General features: G+C 29.4%; 1 protein-coding gene across 3 annotated transcripts in view; it reads right to left on the bottom strand.

Moving 5' to 3' along the window:
• Positions 1-19011, bottom strand: part of LOC120413279 (telomerase-binding protein EST1A) — a 239731-nt gene that overhangs the window by 86247 nt on the left and 134473 nt on the right. For all 3 annotated transcript variants that reach the window (XM_052706611.1, XM_052706612.1, XM_052706613.1), the window contains 2 exons: positions 2231-2304; positions 2055-2158 (listed from right to left, as the gene is read on the bottom strand). In XM_052706611.1, coding sequence (XP_052562571.1) covers positions 2055-2158; positions 2231-2304 — 178 coding nt within the window. The remainder of the gene's footprint in view (positions 1-2054; positions 2159-2230; positions 2305-19011) is intronic.

Genomic DNA, 19011 nt, shown 5'->3' with positions numbered 1-19011 from the left:
GTTATGACCACTTAAGTGATATTTATGTACTTTTTTGTAGCCGGATCTCACTTAAATGCATGTAAACAATGTCCGGATCCATCATCCGACCCATCGTTGGTTAGGTAATCAAAAGACTTTTCCAACGAATCTAAATCATTGAAGATCTGGCAACCCTGACTCGAGTTATAACCACTTAAGTGATATTTATGTACTTTTTTGTAGCCGGAACTCACTTAAATGCATGTAAACAATGTCCGGATCCACCATCTGACCCATCGTTGGTTAGGTAATCGAAAGACCTTTCCAACGAGTCCAAAATATTGCAGATCTGGCAACCCTGTCTCGAGTTCTGACCACTTAAGTGATATTTATGTACTTTTTTTGTAGCCGGATCTCACTTAAATGTATGTAAACAATGTCCGGATCCACCATCCAACCCATCGTTGGTTAAGTAATCGAAAGACCCTTCCAACGAGTCTAAAACATTGAAGATCTGGCAACCCTGTCTCATGCTATGACCACTTAAGATGCGACTTATGAGCCCTTGAGTAACATGTGTGTTTTTTGTATTCCGGAACTTAACGAAATCAGACGAAAATTGTGTCCAAACCCATCATATCACATATCACCCATTGTTGGAAAAGGGTGAGGAAGGCACCAACCACATAGGTGGATTAAGTTAGTTTTTTTTTTTAAATATGGTATTAAAAATCAATTTCGACAATTTGAAATTATTTTTATACTGCACTTCAAGAATTAAAAACAAAAAACTTTTGAACTAATTTGATTTTCTTTTAGGACTTATGAGAAAAAATAATTCAGAAATGATTTTTTTTCGTGCAACTTCTTCAACTAAATTGATCTATTTAGATCAATAAATACAGGGAAAAAAAGAAAATTCACTACAACCAAATCAAATCTAATGGAAATGTAGTTGATGTAAAGTAGAAATTTAGTGTAATTTACCAAATTAAAGATTTTCCAAAAATAGAAAAAATACATGATAAAACATGTACCAAAAGGTATAATGAAAAAAACATGTAAATTTAAATACAAGAACCATACAAAATTACATCAAATCACATGAAAAATGAAAAATTTACATATGATTTGGCAAATTACATCGTATTCGAACATTACATACACAGAAAAATACAACTTTGAATATTACATAATTAATGATGTAGCAATGTTGCACGTCACTAAATAGATCAATTTAAATGGAATTTGATGTAAATTTCCAGCAAATCATACGTAGAAACATGATTTTGAATTTGATTTAGAAATTTACGTCGAATCTCTAGTTCACATCAACTGGGTTTACAAGTGATTCATAAATTCCGTGTCGAGTAAACTTACACTTTTTTTTGTGTAATATTTGACTTGACTGCTCCATGTGATGGAAAATACATGTTTTATTATGTGTATGATTTATAAAATTGTAAAATACAAAATTCTAAACAAAACTTTCATTCAAAACTCTTAAGAACGTGATTTGATATTTGGTATTGTATTCCTTGTACGTATAGCGCTACCTTCAAAAATATGTAAATTTACATATTTTATGTGTAATTTTGAAATTCCTTTAAATTGAGGTATTGTTTTAAATTTTTCAATTCTCCGAAATTAAATTTTACAAAAACGTAGACAATTTCTTAACACTCAAAATGTGCGTTATAAAATTGTGAAAATTAAAGATTAAATTTGAAAAAATATTGGGAATTCAAAAAAGGTACAATAACACAAAAGAACGTGTTTATCAATGAAAAAAGCTGCTCGCATCTCCCAAAAAATCCAAACGTTTCCAGGCACGTGGGATTCCCCAATTCCCCGCCACCACCCACTTTTTTCTCCATCTTCCCAATGTGGGTTACTCGTGTGCCCACCCGTTTAAGGTCCATCCTCCAATCTCTTCAGCACACGTGCCTTTCCGGCACGTGGCCACACTCTGCACGATCGATCGATTTGTTCGAACCCGGCTTATGTATTTTTCGGGTCAGACAAGATTTATATTTTTGAATGGGAATTTGTGCAAGTCACGTGTGGGGGGCCCACTTAGAACTAGAACTCACCTTCCTGGGTCACCACCTGCAGAATCTCCTTGTTGGTGTCGAGCCGGGCCAGCAGCGTCATGAGCGCGGACAACCCGGACCAGGGATCGTGCCCGGTGGAAGCACTGTGAGAGAAAAAAAGTTGTGTTTTTGAAAATTAAGGGTTGGAAGTTTGGACCAACAACAGCGCCACTTACCCTATTTTGTAGTCTGTACAGAACGGCGGTGGATTCCACGTGCCCGTGTGATAAAGCATCCAGTCGCACCACACCTGAAAGAAAATAATAAAAAGAAGAGAGCGTTAGTGAAAAAAGAAGAAGAAAAAAACGCAGGAAGAGTGCATCATTGAGTAGAAAAAAAAAACGAGGGAATGAATCAACAAAAAAAATCACAACCCAACTTGAAATAGAAAACCTTTCATTGCTCTGACACAAAGTCGAACATCCCAAAAAAAAGATGAAGCAAACAAGTCAAAGAAGCTGACCAATACGTGTAAACAAACAAGGTCACGTGTTGGTTGTTGCGAGTCTCCTCTTCCTCTTCTTCCTCCTCCCAAAAATAACTCTGAATGACTCCTCTCTGGACAAGTTGCTGCCGAATTTCGTTCGTTCCAGCTTTGAGTGAAAGAAAACCCCAAACTGAAAAGAAATTACGGGGACGGGGGATTCCACATCCCAGAAAAATTCAACAACAACAAAAAAAGCTGGAGAAAGGAGCGTTGCGACGCGGGAAGAGGCCTCAATGAAAAGTAATTTCGACACGAAACTCAACTCAACGACCCAAACAACAAACGACGCGGCGTCAAGTAGAAGAGCAATAGAGTGGAGGAGCATAGCAGTAGGGCATTCCATTGCGGGTGGCGGAATGTTTCAACAAGTTTGCGGAAGATGGCGGAATTAGGTCTGGGTGTGAAAATTTGGGGAACGTGTCGACAAAATGGTTGGGTTTCAAATTTGATATTTTTTTATCTAAATGATACTAAAAATAACGAAAAAAATTGCCAATCATAACAACAAATTCTAAAAAATTCAAAAACAATAAAAAAAAGGTAATTAAAATTAAAAAAAAATAAAGAAACCACGTAAACATTATGAAACGAACAAAAAACGCAAAGAAAATAATGCATACTATAAATAGTAGGGTTCAAAAGTGATACAAATAATACCAGGTGAAAGACAGAAAATAAATTAAATAAAAATCATAAAACATATTTTTGCTACATTTCACATAACTCAACAAAAAAATTACGTGTATATGTCATGTAGGAATACATTATAAAAATGTGTAAATCTGAGGGATTCCAAATTTACAGCTGAGCAATATTCTCAGATTTCGGTCATTCGATTTTTTTGTATTTTTTAATCCAACTGAAACTTTTTTGGTGCCTTTGGTATGCCCAAAGAAGCCATTTTGCATCATTAGTTTGTCCATATAATTTTCCATACAAATTTGGCAGCTGTCCATACAAAAACGATTTATGAAAATTCAAAAATCTGTATCTTTTGAAGGAATTTTTTGATCGATTTGGTGTCTTTGGCAAAGTTGTAGGTATGGATATGGACTACACTGAAAAAAAATGATACACGGTAAAAAAAAATTAGGTGATTTTTAATTTAACTTTTTGTCACTAAAAATTGATTTGCAAAAAAAAACTATTTTTATTTTTTTTTATTTTGTGATATGTTTTAGAGGACATTAAATGCCAACTTTTCAGAAATTTCCAGCATGGGCAAAAAATCTTTGACCGAGTTATGATTTTTTGAATCAATACAGATTTTTTCAAAAAATCGACAAATTGGTCGCAAAAATTTTTCAACTTCATTTTTCGATGTAAAATCTAATTTGCAATCAAAAAGTACTTCAGTAAAATTTTGATAAAGTGCACCATTTTCAAGTTAAATCCATTTTTAGTTGACTTTTTTGAAAATAGTCGTAGTTTTTCATTTTTTAAAATTAGTGCACATGGTTGCCCACTTTTGAAAAAAATATTTTTGAAAAGCTGAGAAAATTCTCTATATTTTGCATTTTTGAACTTAGTTGCTGAGATATTGCCATGCAAAGGTTTAAAAACAGGAAAATTGATGTTCTCTAAGTCCCACCCAAAAAACACACCATTTTCTAATGTCGATATCTCAGCAACTAATGGTCAGATTTTCAATGTTAAAATATGAAACATTCGTGAAATTTTTCGATTTAATATTTTTTTCAAAAGTGGGCAAACATGTGCACTAAGGCCGATGCAAATATTTAAAAAAGTTTTTGTCCCTCGGCCCTGGCCGAGGTCAAGGGGGGGGCAAAAAAATAAAAAAATATAAAAATTTAAATAACAAGCCATAATCTTCACATTTAAATGAAAAAAGTGTTTTAAAATGCATTTTACACTAGTTCAGTTGTTTTGCAATCATTAGTTTTCAAAAAATCTAAGATCAGACAAAAACAAAAATTGTATCGAAAAAAAAGATTTTGCTTCGAAAATTTTCAAAAAATCTTAAGATTTTTTAATAAACCCAAACATGCTAAAAATTATTTTACATGCAGGAGAATGTATTTTAATTTGATTTCAGCTGGTTGCACTTAAGTTTTCATTGAAATTTTGAAGTTTATTGTAAAAATATTTTTTTTGCCCCCTGATTTTTCGGGCCAATTTTGAAGGGGGGGGGTGACAAAAACTTTTAAAAATATTTGTACCAGCCTAATTTAAAAAAAATGAAAAACTGCGACTATTTTCAAAAAAGTCACCTAAAAATGAATTTAACTTGAAAACGGTGCACTTTATCAAAATTTCACTAGAGTACTTTTTGATTGCAAATTTGATTTTACATCAAAAAATGAAGTTGAAAAAATTTTGCGACCATTTTTCGATTTTTTTTCAAATCAGTATTGATTCAAAAATTCATAACTCGCTCAAAGATTTTTTGCCCTTTCTGGAAATTTCTGAAAAATTGACATTTGATGTCCTCTAAAACATACCAAAAAATAAAAAATTAAAAATAGTGTTTTTTTTGCAAATCAAGCTTTAGTGACAAAAAGTTAAATAAAAAATGACCAAAAATTTGCATCATTTTTTTTTTCAGTGTAGTCCATATCCATACCTACAACTTTGCCGAAGACACCAAATCGATCAAAATCGATTCCTTCAAAAGATACAGATTTTTGAATTTTCATACATCATTTTTGTATGGCCAGCTGCCAAATTTGTATGGAAAATTATATGGACAAACTAATGATGCAAAATGGCTTCTTTGGGCATACCGAAGGCACCAAAAAAATTTCAGTCGGATTAAAAAAGACAAAAAATAAAATTTAAGAAAAAATACCGATTTCGTAGAGAATTGCTCAGCTGTCAAATTATCGATGTCTTGATATGTATCAAACTATTCATTGTTTGAAAATAATTGAGAACTACAACTACAACATTTTCACACATAATTTTGTTAACTCTCATTTTGAGTTGCATGCCAAAAATTGTTACAAAAAATTGTTTCCTCAAAACTAAAGGATGCAAAAAACTTCCATCGAAAATTTTATTTTTCATTTAAAAAAAAAAACTTGCAAATGCGATCGTAAATTATTCAGACGCACTTTTATGCATTTTTCAGAAAATAGAAACATTTTAATCTTTTTAAAAATATTGAATTTTAGGACCACAGATCGTTACAGCCATTTGAGTGTCTTCAAAACTACGGGAACAATCGATATGGTTTTTTATTCATCCCTTACAGCAGTGTCTACAGTAAAATTTACAACAAATTTTGACAATTTTTACAAACGGATTGTTGCAGGATTGAGTCTGTAAGTTTGACAATTTTGGAATAAGAAGACACTTCCTTGACAATAGAATAAATTTACTATTGTACTATTTTCTATGGAATTTTTCTTGTTTACACATAAATTTAAGTAAAATTACATGAAAAACGTGTAACATTCGACCATCAAAATAATGGCAAAATAAGGAAAATATTTTCTAGTGCTTCAAATTAAAACTAAAATTTGTACCTACGAGTAAACATATTTTTTTAAAGGTTGAAAATTTGACGGTTGAATATTATTTCTATTTTATAAAATTTTAACAAAATGCATGCGAAAGAAAAATGTAATTCCATAGTATAGGATGGAAAATGTGTAGTTTTACATCACAAACATGTGAAATTTGCTATTACATCACTTTCTATGGAATTTCACATGTTTACAAATGAATTAAAATAAAATTACATGAAAAACATGTAACGTAAGAAAATATGTTTAGTTCTTAAACGATACAATAAGCCCGGAGCATTTTCAAAACCCTATCAATGGTACCTCAGTTTACGGTATGTATAAATTCCTTAAATTTTCTCACATATGCGAAATATTTCGTGATTTGATCACTAATGTACTAAATTTGATAAAATAGAAATCTGAAACTCATGAATATATTGAGCTCTACTTAGTAAAAGAAGTCTTTTTATTGTGAAATATACCCTTACAACTTGTAGCCCCATGGGGGGTCGACACTGTTGGAAATGCAACTTAACCGGGTGTTGAACCCTTGGAAAAAAAAACGTTGCAAATGCCTTTTCCGTTGTAACTTAGAGTACACAGCAAAAAAAGTAGTAATCCCGCTGCTTGTAGAAGGCCTGCGTGTAAAATAAATTTTGGATTATTCTATGAAATTTTATGTAATGTTACACCATGAAATATGTACCAAATCAATATGGGAAATTTATAAGGTAAAAAAAACTTATTTTTTTAACATATAGATTTACCTACATTCAGGTGTAACATTACCAGTTTTTACTATGGATTTATGTAAATTTATTATAAATCAGGGGCAGCGAATGACCACGTTGGTTAAAGCTGCCATAAATAAATAAATGAACAACAATATTATAAATCAGAAATTAAAAGCAAAAATTTAAGGACAAATACCTAGCTGAAAAGGCGTGATTACATTTATTATGTGAGTAATTCTCCGCCAACTCACACAGCAGTTGCCCCGACCCCTCTTCGATTTGCGTGAAACTTTGTCCAAAGGGGTAACTTCCCTGATCACGAATCCGAGGTCCATTTTTTGATATCTCGTGACGGAGGGGCGGTACGACCCCTTCAATTTTTGAACATGCGAAAAAAGAGGTGTTTTTCAATAATTTGCAGCCTGAAACGGTGATGCGATAGAAATTTGGTGTCAAAGGGACTTTTATGTAAAATTAGATGCCCGATTTGATGTCGTACTCAGAATTCCGAAAAAACGTATTTTGTATTTAAAAAACACTAAAAAAGTTTTAAATATTTTCCCATTTTCCGTAACACGACTGTAAAAATTTTTGGAACATGTCATTTTATGGGAAATTTAATGTACTTTTCGAATCTACATTGACCAGGAAGGGTCATTTTTTCATTTAGAACAAAAATAATCTTTTTAAAATTTAGTGATTTTTTTCTAACTTTGCAGGGTTATTTTTTAGAGTGTAACAATGTTCTACAAAAATTTTAATATAAAGACATCGCGATAACTCGTGATGTTTATAAGAAAACCCCTTAGGTCTAGATATCAAAATTTTTGTAATTATCTGCTCTACAGCTTTGTAGAACATTGTTACACTCTAAAAAATAACCCTGCAAAGTTAGAAAAAACACGAAATTTTAAAATGAAAAATTTTGTTCTAAATAAAAAAATTAACATTCTGGGTCAATGTAGATTCGAAAAGAACATTAAATTTCCTATAAAATGAAATGTTCCAAAATTTTTTACAGTCAAGTAACGGAAAATGGGAAAATTTTGAAAACTTTTTTATTTTTTTTTTCGATGAAAAATACGTTTTTTTCGGAATTCTGAGTACGCCATCAAATCGGGTGTCTAATTTTACATAAAAGTCCCTTTGACACCAAATTTCTTTCTCATCACCGTTTCAGGTTGCAAATTATTGAAAAACACCTCTTTTTTTACATGTTCAAAAATGGAAGGGGTAGTACCGCCCCTCCGTCACCAGATTAATCATAAAAGAAATTGAAAAAATAAATAATTGCAAAAAAATATTATTTTCTGACCTAAACATTTACCTAATGTCAAGTAAGATATTTTTAATTTTGAACTATGTAAAATAAAATTACTGATTTGCAATTTCAAGTCAACGTTTAAAAATAATTTTTCTACAAAAGCGGCGTCAAATTAACTAGATTTATTTGGAGGAGTATAAAAAATGTATTAATACGAACAATATTTTTTAAAATAAATTTTGAAGATACTTTTTTTCATTTTTGTTTTTTTTCTAGTTTCATTATTTTATTAAAATGACCAAAATGACCAAAATTACAAAAATTACAAAAATTACAAAAATAGCAAATATTACAAAAAATACAAAAATTATAAAAAAATACATAAATTACAAAAATGAATGAAGACATTTTTACTGGAAATGACTTTCGTAACAGTTTTGCTGGACAACGCTTGATACGATTTTAAACGGCCTAGCTAAAAAACTTTAAAGATTTGGCAACCCTGTCATGAAAAGCGCTCCTTCAGACGAATTCACAGATTTAAGAAGTCATAAAAACCTTTAAATTTATGCGAAGTATCTTTGCAAATTCTAAAAGACAATCTTCAACTCCATTGCCAACCCATGGAAAACCAGCCAATTTCTCCCCGGGGGAAAAGCAAAACACGAAACATCCTCATTTGCGCGACCAGCCAGCCCCAGCCAGCCCCAGCCACACACATGCCATATATGTACGTGTGGTCGTCAAAGACCTTCGAGGTCAACCACTTTCTACTGGATTCACACTTGGCAATCGGTCAGGCCGGTCTCCGTCGCAATAATGACAGACCCCGGTGGCCAATCTACATGACGACCGGTGGCGGCGGCAAAGAAAATAGGGAAAAAGAAACTCCAAGCCAAGCTACTGCTGCGACTAAGCCTAAGTAGGTTCGTCGCCTATTGAAGTCGATTTTCGAAGAGCCCGGCGATAATTATTGTAATCTTCAAATCTTTCTATTTGAGTTCGAGCCCAGGTCGTCCAGGGGCAGGAAAGCTCACTCGCTCTTTTTTCATCAATTCATTCATTTTATCTCTCTTTAAGCTTCATTTCTATTTCCATTTCTAACGTTAGCCGCAGCTTCTTTTTTAAAGCTTTTTTTTTTTGCAGACTGACTTTTGACTCGAACGTCGAACGTTTTGTTGTTTGTTATTGTTTGGTGGTGGCAATCAATTTCTGTTCTCGAGAGGGGGGGTCTGTTGCTGAAATGGACCATTTCTACGGCAAGCGGACGGGCAGGCCGGTCGAGCTATTTCACAATTATCTGAAGCACTTTCTACTTCTGAAAAGAGCCGGTAGACGGTGGAGAGTGGCAGGATCGCGTGGTGCGCACGTGGATTTTTTAAGCTGAGAGGTTTTCAGAAGTCTTGTGGAATTAAAATCCTTTGAATACAGGTTTTTGAAACAAAATTTAACAATTTGAATTGATTTTGTATTGCTGTATTTTTGAATTTAGCAATTTTTTTAATTTTTCTTTTTTTTGATCAAAATAATTTTTTTCACTTTTCTTGTTTTTGTCATTTTTGTATTTCTTGTAGCTTTTGCAATTTTAAAATTTTTTAGTATTTTTGTCATTTTAGTAAATTTTGTATTTTGTGTATTTTTTTTGTAATTTTGAAATTTTTGTAATTTTTGTAATTTTTGTAATTTTTGTAATTTTTGTAATTTGTGTAATTTTGTAATTTTTGTAATTTTTGTAATTTTTGTAATTTTTGTAATTTGTGTAATTTTTGTAATTTTTGTTATTTTTGTAATTTTTGTAATTTTTGTAATTTTTGTAATTTTTGTAATTTGTGTAATTTTTGTAATTTTTGTAATTTTTGTAATTTTTGTAATTTTTGTAATTTTAGTAATTTTAGTAATTTTAGTAATTTTTGTAACTTTTGTAATTTTTGTAATTTTTGTAACTTTTGTAATTTTTGTAATTTTTGTAATTTTTGTAATTTTTGTAATTTTTGTAATTTTTGTAATTTTTGTAATTTTTGTAATTTTTGTAATTTTTGTAATTTTTGTAATTTTTGTAATTTTTGTAATTTTTGTAATTTTTGTAATTTTTGTAATTTTTGTAATTTTTGTAATTTTTGTAATTTTTGTAATTTTTGTAATTTTTGTAATTTTTGTAATTTTTGTAATTTTTGTAATTTTTGTAATTTTTGTAATTTTTGTAATTTTTGTAATTTTTGTAATTTTTGTAATTTTTGTAATTTTTGTAATTTTTGTAATTTTTGTAATTTTTGTAATTTTTGTAATTTTTGTAATTTTTGTAATTTTTGTAATTTTTGTAATTTTTGTAATTTTTGTAATTTTTGTAATTTTTGTAATTTTTGTAATTTTTGTAATTTTTGTAATTTTTGTAATTTTTGTAATTTTTGTAATTTTTGTAATTTTTGTAATTTTTGTAATTTTTGTAATTTTTGTAATTTTTGTAATTTTTGTAATTTTTGTAATTTTTGTAATTTTTGTAATTTTTGTAATTTTTGTAATTTTTGTAATTTTTGTAATTTTTGTAATTTTTGTAATTTTTGTAATTTTTGTAATTTTTGTAATTTTTGTAATTTTTGTAATTTTTGTAATTTTTGTAATTTTTGTAATTTTTGTAATTTTTGTATTTTTTGCAATTTTTGTAATTTTAGTAATTTTTGTAATTTGTGTAATTTTTGTAATTTTTGTAATTTTTGTAATTTTTGTAATTTGTGTAATTTTTGTAATTTTTGTTATTTTTATAATTTTTGTAATTTTTGTAATTTGTGTAATTTTTTTAATCTTTGTATTTATTGTAATTTTTGTTATTTTTGTATTTTTTGTAATTTTTGTAATTTTTGTAATTTTTGTAATTTTTGTAATTTTTGTAATTTTTGTAATTTTTGTAATTTTTGTAATTTTTGTAATTTTTGTAATTTTTGTAATTTTTGTAATTTTTGTAATTTTTGTAATTTTTTTAATTTTTGTAATTTTTGTAATTTTTGTAATTTTTGCAATTTTTGTAATTTTTGTAATTTTAGTAATTTTAGTAATTTTAGTAATTTTAGTAATTTTACTAATTTTAGTAATTTTTGTAATTTTTGTAATTTTAGTAATTTTTGTATTTTTTTGTAATTTTTGTAACTTTTGTAATTTTTGTAATTTTTGTAATTTTTGTAATTTTTGTAATTTTTGTAATTTTTGTAATTTTTGTAATTTTTGTAATTTTTGTAATTTTTGTAATTTTTGTAATTTTTGTAATTTTTGTAATTTTTGTAATTTTTGTAATTTTTGTAATTTTTGTAATTTTTGTAATTTTTGTAATTTTTGTAATTTTTGTAATTTTTGTAATTTTTGTAATTTTTGTAATTTTTGTAATTTTTGTAATTTTTGTAATTTTTGTAATTTTTGTAATTTTTGTAATTTTTGTAATTTTTGTAATTTTTGTAATTTTTGTAATTTTTGTAATTTTTGTAATTTTTGTAATTTTTGTAATTTTTGTAATTTTTGTAATTTTTGTAATTTTTGTAATTTTTATAATTTTTGTAATTTTTATAATTTTTGTCATTTTTGTCATTTTTGTCATTTTTGACAATTTTAACAATTTTGACAATTTTAACAATTTGGCAATTTTTGATAATTTTGACAATTTTGAAAATTTTGTCAATTTTGACAATTTTGACAATTTTGTCAATTTTGTCAATTTTGACAATTTTGACAATTTTGACAATCTTGACAATCTTGACAATTTTGACAATTTTGACAATTTTGACAATTTTGACAATTTTGACAATTTTGACAATTTTGACAATTTTGACAATTTTGACAATTTTGACAATTTTGACAATTTTGACAATTTTGACAATTTTGACAATTTTGACAATTTTGACAATTTTGACAATTTTGACAATATTGACAATTTTGACAATATTGACAATTTTGACAATATTGACCATTTTGACAATTTTGACAATTTTGACAATTTTGACAATTTTGAAAATTTTGACAATTTTGACAATTTATGACAATTATGAAATTTTTTACAATTTATGACAATTATGAAAATTTTGACAATTTTGATTATTTTGACAATTTTGACAATTTTGACAATTTTGATAATTGTGACAATTTTGACAATTTTGATAACTGTGAAAATTTTGACAATTTTGACAATTTTGACAATATTGACAATTTTGACAATTTTGACAATTTTGACAATATTGACAATTTTGACAATATTGACAATTTTGACAATTTTGACAATATTGACCATTTTGACAATTTTGACAATTTTGAAAATTTTGACAATTTTGACAATTTATGACAATTATGAAATTTTTTACAATTTATGACAATTATGAAAATTTTGACAATTTATGACAATTTTGACAATTTGACAATTTTGACAATTTTGATTATTTTGACAATTTTGAAAATTTTGACAATTTTGATAATTTTGACAATTTTGACAATTTTGTCAATTTTGACAATTTTGACAATTTTGACAATTTTGACAATTTTGACAATTTTGACAATTTTGACAATTTTGACAATTTTGACAATTTTGACAATTGTGACAATTTTGACAATTTTGACAATTATGACAATTTTACAATGTTGATAACTGTGAAAATTTTGACAATTTTGACAATTTTTACAATTTTGACCATTTTGACAATTTTGACAATTTTGAAAATTTTGACAATTTTGACAATTTATGACAATTATGAAATTTTTTACAATTTATGACAATTATGAAAATTTTGACAATTTATGACAATTTTGACAATTTTGACAATTTTGATAATTTTGACAATTTTGACAATTTTGACAATTTTGACAATATTGACAATTTTGACAATATTGACAATTTTGACAATTTTGACAATATTGACCATTTTGACAATTTTGACAATTTTGAAAATTTTGACAATTTTGACAATTTATGACAATTATGAAATTTTTTACAATTTATGACAATTATGAAAATTTTGACAATTTATGACAATTTTGACAATTTGACAATTTTGACAATTTTGATTATTTTGACAATTTTGAAAATTTTGACAATTTTGATAATTTTGACAATTTTGACAATTTTTTCAATTTTGACAATTTTGACAATTTTGACAATTTTGACAATTTTGACAATTTTGACAATTTTGACAATTTTGACAATTTTGACAATTGTGACAATTTTGACAATTTTGACAATTTTGACAATTTTACAATTTTGATAACTGTGAAAATTTTGACAATTTTGACAATTTTGACAATTTTTACAATTTTGACCATTTTGACAATTTTGACAATTTTGACAATTTTGACAATTTGTACAATTTCGTCAATTTTGACAATTTTGACAATTTTTACAATTTTGACTATTATGACAATTTTGACAATTTTGACAATTTTGACAATTTTGACAATTTTGACAATTTTGACAATTTTAACAATTTTGTCAATTTTGTCAATTTTGATAATTTTGACAATTTTGAAAATTTTGACAATTTTGACAATTTTGACAATTTTGACAATTTTGACAATTTTGACAATTTTGACAATTTTGACAATTTTTTTGTGTCCAGTTTTTCTTTCAGTATTTTCATATTTTTAACGTTGCAATCCTCTTTAAGGAATGGACACAACCTCCAAAATCACCCAAATCACCTAATCTCCCCAGCCTCTCAATTTTGGTTTCGTTTGCAACTTGAGCTCTTACTTTCAAACCTGCTCGAAAACTGTTGCCAAAATTTCCCAATCAGCAAACCATTTTCTAGACGTTTGGCGCCATCCTTTCAGCGCTGGACTCTTTAAACCCATTCACCATCATCAAGTTTGAGATTTTTTTTTCTTCTTGCTTCTTCTGCGTGTGGTCGGCCAAAATCAGACCACTTTCTTCGCTCAACGATGAGTAAAATTTGGCAAGGAACACCTGAACTAGTTTTCGCGGCGCTACCGGGTGGAGACTCTTATCTACCTCGCTGAGGGGGGTCTCTCTCGTGTGTGAAATCGATCCCAAAAACAAAACCTGGAGTGGCGATGATCTTCTCTTCAGGGCTGCTAGGCTGGTCAGCTGGTTGAAGAAACGGTACTCTCTTCTCAAGCAGCGGCGGCGGCGGTGAATATCTTATCCAACAGTTCTTTCGGACGACGACGACGCGATGCAATGTAATATCTCTTGAAAAAGGGTGAGGAGTTGGGATTAAGGGGAGGTGGGGAAGAATTTACGACACCCCTTTGGCGGTGACCATCACAAACCATCCAACGACGACGACCACAACTTCGCTGGGGCATGTCAAGGAGTCCTGCCCATCGCAGGGGACTTGACTCGGGTTAGTTGGGTCGTACATTCCCGATTAACATTTTTGCCCGTTGCGTTTAGGAGTAGGCCCTTTGGGTTGTTGTTGTTGAAGATCTTTACGACCACGTGTGGGCATTATAAAAAACCGACCACCGGACCATGTGCGGGCTATTAGACTAAATTAAAAACAGATTCTGGTGTCAAGTAAGATATTCCTGGAATGAAATGCGACCACAGACTCGGAGTGTGTTGTTGTTCGGAAGAGCAGCGCAGGGGGAGAGGGTGGGGTTGGCCCTTTTATTTTATTGCGCGACAGCGAAGAGATTCCGCGACGACGGCTGGACGGAAGGTCCCCAGAAGCGACCTGGGCTGTGGGACAGAAGATAGCGCAGAAAAGTAGCAGGTCGTCGTCTCATCACCTGTTGAACCTTGGAAGGTCCAGGGTTTAGAACGTTGAAAACGTCTAATCTCTCAATGAAACAACTAGTAAATTTATGTAATTTACAAAATTTCTACAGTGAACAACCTTATTTTGGATCTACCGGATTTATTTGGAACCATAAAAGATCAAATCAATACCTTGACCGTAAAGAGCTCTGTCGTTCTAAAATCGATCATTAGAAGTATCCTAAGGGCTAACACCACCCTGAAAATCAAGTCAGATACAAATTATACTTTCTCGTAACTTCGTTGCCGGCCTACGTTTTTATTTATTTTTTTTTACTGATGAAAATATTAAAAAAAATAAACGTGAAATTTTCAAATTAAATTTCAAAAAAATAAAGTGACCAGCCCCACTGCGTTGTGTTAACCGCAGAGAGGATTCTGTGAACGAATCGAAGTTCCCAAAATCAACAGAATAGGAGGAATGCGTGGACATACCGTTCCAAATGCTCCAAATTGTAGTTCATTTTACAAAATAATTTACTGGCCATCCCTTCAAGAGTTAACCAAATTCCTTCACCCAAGATTGCCTTGTCCACCCTTTTTCAGTGACTCTAACTCTAAACGCTCCGGAAAAATGATGTCCACTGATGATGATATACCATCCCCCACTCCTCTCCAAGTGACTCCTAGATTCCAGAAACTAGCAGTTACGTTCGGAAAACGGGAATGTGGCCAATAATCATAAACGCCCACCGAGATGTTGCAGCTCAGCTCGTTTCTTGCTTTTTTATGCTCGCACGCATCTCCCGCTTCGCTGTCGAGAACGTAAAAAACAGTTTGTGACTACCGATGCTCGTCTTCTTTTGCTTCTTGCTCAGAAGTTTAAATCCATTTGTGCGGTAATTGTGTGACCACCTTTAGGAGGAGTAAGAACTAGGCACCTGTGGGACAATTATGCGGGCGCCAAGCGACTAATATCTTTCCCTGGTGACTTCAAGTGATGAGATTTTGTAATTTTTGTTCGAGTTCAACTCAGCAAATAAAGCCACAAACATGACAGGATTGCCAGATCTTCAAACTATATCCTTTTTTAAAAATCGGTTTAAATCAATATTTGAAACAAAATTGCAAAAATGTTGTGACAAATTTACAGTTCTAACGTACAGTTTTTCGTAATTTCACAGCCGGCCTCCAGTTTTTGGATCAGCTAAAAAACGCGTACAACGTTGAAAACGTTAAAATATAATTATTTAGCTAAAAAAGTGACTCGTAATTGTTTTTTTTTTTACTATTCTTTATAAGTTGAGTATGCTCAACCATGCTAAGATCTGTGACCGGCTACAAAATTATGGAATAATATATAATATTTAAAAAATAATTTAACTTCTTGACATTTTCATCCTTGTTTACAAATCTCCCCTTTCCCCGTTGCTCTGATAACTTTAAGTGATAATCAAAAATATGGCAGGGTTGCCAGATCATCCAAATAAATGCATGTAAGTTACGGAGGATTTGGAAGACTCCTTTAAAAAAAAATGTTTGAAACAAACATGTAACACAAATGTCAAAGAAAAATAAAAAAATTAAAATTCCGTTACAATAAAACGTTTTCATAATTTCGTAGCCGGCCTACAGTTGATCGATTAAGTTCAAACACAAAAAAGGACTCCCAGTTGTTTCTTGACACACTTACAGTTGAGTGTATTCAACCATTCTTAAATCTGCAGGGCGGCTAAGAAATTGTAGAAACCTATTTTAATACTCATGAAAATAAAACATTTAGATTTAAGAAATTTTCATACTTTTTTACAAATTTGCCATTGCCCTTCTTACTTTGATGACTTCAAGTGATGATCAAAAATGTGGCAGGGTTGCCATCAAACATTATGTTTCAAAGTTAGGGAGGATTGGGACGATGCCTTTTTTTCTAAAAATCGTTTTAAAAAATATTAGAAATCAAACTGCAAAAATTATATCAAAATTTATCAATTTAAATATTTAAAAACTTTTCCATAAATTCGCTGCCGGCCTAAGCTTATTGGACCAGGTTTTCGTTATCAGGGAAAAATAAGTATTTTGCCTAAAAAAAAAACTCGTGGTTGTTATTATACTTTCTCGCAACCAGGTGTGTTCAACCATTCTTAGATCGGTAGGCCGGCTACGAAATTATGAAAAAATATAGTATGATTTTAACCCTCTACAACATAACCCCGCCTCTAGACGGGCTTCGATTTCAAAATTCGCCAGAATAAAAAAAATTAACCAATTTTTGATCTTCAAAAAGTATTGGAAAGAAGAGCCCTTAAAGTTTTTAGACAATTTTAGGGTTGAATGTTTTACGTGTTTTTGTGACTTTGTCAAAGTTTAAATGCCACTTTTTTGGGGACAACTTTGGCTGTGTTTTTTTACTAGCATTTTTATAAATGTAGATTTTATGTAAAAAGAAGTATGCAGTAATTTTTCTAGTGTCCCAAACTATGCCTCCGAGCATTTTTTTTTTTTTCAATTTAAATGATAATGGTGCCATTCTATAGTAGAAAATGTGAAAAAACAAGCAAAAAATTTAAAAAGTGACTTTGAAAACATAGCTAGATAGGCAAAATGTAATAATAGGAGGTGGTCGAATAGGCCAAAAACACCAAAAACAAACCCAAACTGAACAAGATAAATGCATATTTAAATACTAAAAATGCAACAAGAAAAAAATAAAACAAGAGAAATCAAGTTTTTCGTAGAACAAAAGTTGCTCAAAATGACTTACTGAATAGGGGAAAAATAAAAATTTTGAAGAAAAGAATTTGGGCAGTAGAGGGTTAAGTTGTGAATTGTGAGTTGTGAGTGTGTGAGTTGTGAGATGTGAGTTGTGAGTTGTGAGTTGTGAGTTGTGAGTTATGAGTTATGAGTTGTGAGTTGTAAGTTGTGAGTTGTGAGTTGTGAGTTTTTAGTTTTTAGTTTTTAGTTTTTAGTTTTTAGTTTTTAGTTTTTAGTTTTTAGTTTTTAGTTTTTAGTTTTTAGTTTTTAGTTTTTAGTTTTTAGTTTTTAGTTTTTAAGTTTTTAGTTTTTAGTTTTAAGTTTTAAGTTTTAAGTTTTAAGTTTTAAGTTTTAAGTTTTAAGTTTTAAGTTTTATGTTTTTAGTTTTTAGTTTTTAGTTTTTAGTTTTTAGTTTTTAGTTTTTAGTTTTTAGTTTTTAGTTTTTAGTTTTTAGTTTTTAGTTTTTAGTTTTTAGTTTTTAGTTTTTAGTTTTTAGTTTTTAGTTTTTAGTTTTTAGTTTTTAGTTTTAGTTTTTAGTTTTTAGTTTTTAGTTTTTAGTTTTTAGTTTTTAGTTTTTAGTTTTTAGTTTTAGTTTTTAGTTTTTAGTTTTTAGTTTTTAGTTTTAGTTTTTAGTTTTTAGTTTTTAGTTTTTAGTTTTTAGTTTTTAGTTTTTAGTTTTTAGTTTTTAGTTTTTAGTTTTTAGTTTTTAGTTTTTAGTTTTTAGTTTTTAGTTTTTAGTTTTTAGTTTTTAGTTTTTAGTTTTTAGTTTTTAGTTTTTAGTTTTTAGTTTTTAGTTTTTAGTTTTTAGTTTTTAGTTTTTAGTTTTTAGTTTTTAGTTTTTAGTTTTTAGTTTTTAGTTTTTAGTTTTTAGTTTTTAGTTTTTAGTTTTTAGTTTTTAGTTTTTAGTTTTTAGTTTTTAGTTTTTAGTTTTTAGTTTTTAGTTTTTAGTTTTTAGTTTTTAGTTTTTGGTTTTTAGTTTTTAGTTTTTAGTTTTTAGTTTTTAGTTTTTAGTTTTTAGTTTTTAGTTTTTAGTTTTTAGTTTTTAGTTTTTAGTTTTTAGTTTTTAGTTTTTAGTTTTTAGTTTTTAGTTTTTAGTTTTTAGTTTTTAGTTTTTTGTTTTTAGTTTTTAGTTTTTAGTTTTTAGTTTTTAGTTTTTAGTTTTTAGTTTTTAGTTTTTAGTTTTTAGTTTTTAGTTTTTAGTTTTTAGTTTTTAGTTTTTAGTTTTTAGTTTTTAGTTTTTAGTTTTTAGTTTTTAGTTTTTAGTTTTTAGTTTTTAGTTTTTAGTTTTTAGTTTTTAGTTTTTAGTGATGATAAGTCAAAAATTCTGTTTCCGGCATGATTCCAACTATTGTCGCAGGTTTTAAAGTACAAAAAAAAAATCAAGTGCTCTCACTTGCTTCCGGATACTCACTATCAACACTACATCATCTCTCAACCATTGATAAGTACCCCCTCACTCGAAGCACCTTTGTTCTCACGCCATAAGGATGCTGTCCAAAAGCTCGACCCGCGAGTTCATCGCTGAAGAGTCGTCGTCGTCGTCACAACCCCCAAACAAGAGGA

Source organism: Culex pipiens, chromosome 1 (genome assembly GCF_016801865.2).
Source record: "Culex pipiens pallens isolate TS chromosome 1, TS_CPP_V2, whole genome shotgun sequence".
NCBI classification, from domain to species: Eukaryota; Metazoa; Arthropoda; class Insecta; order Diptera; family Culicidae; genus Culex; species Culex pipiens.
The sequence above is the reverse complement of the archived record's forward strand: the minus strand, read 5'-3'. Positions and strand labels throughout refer to the sequence as shown.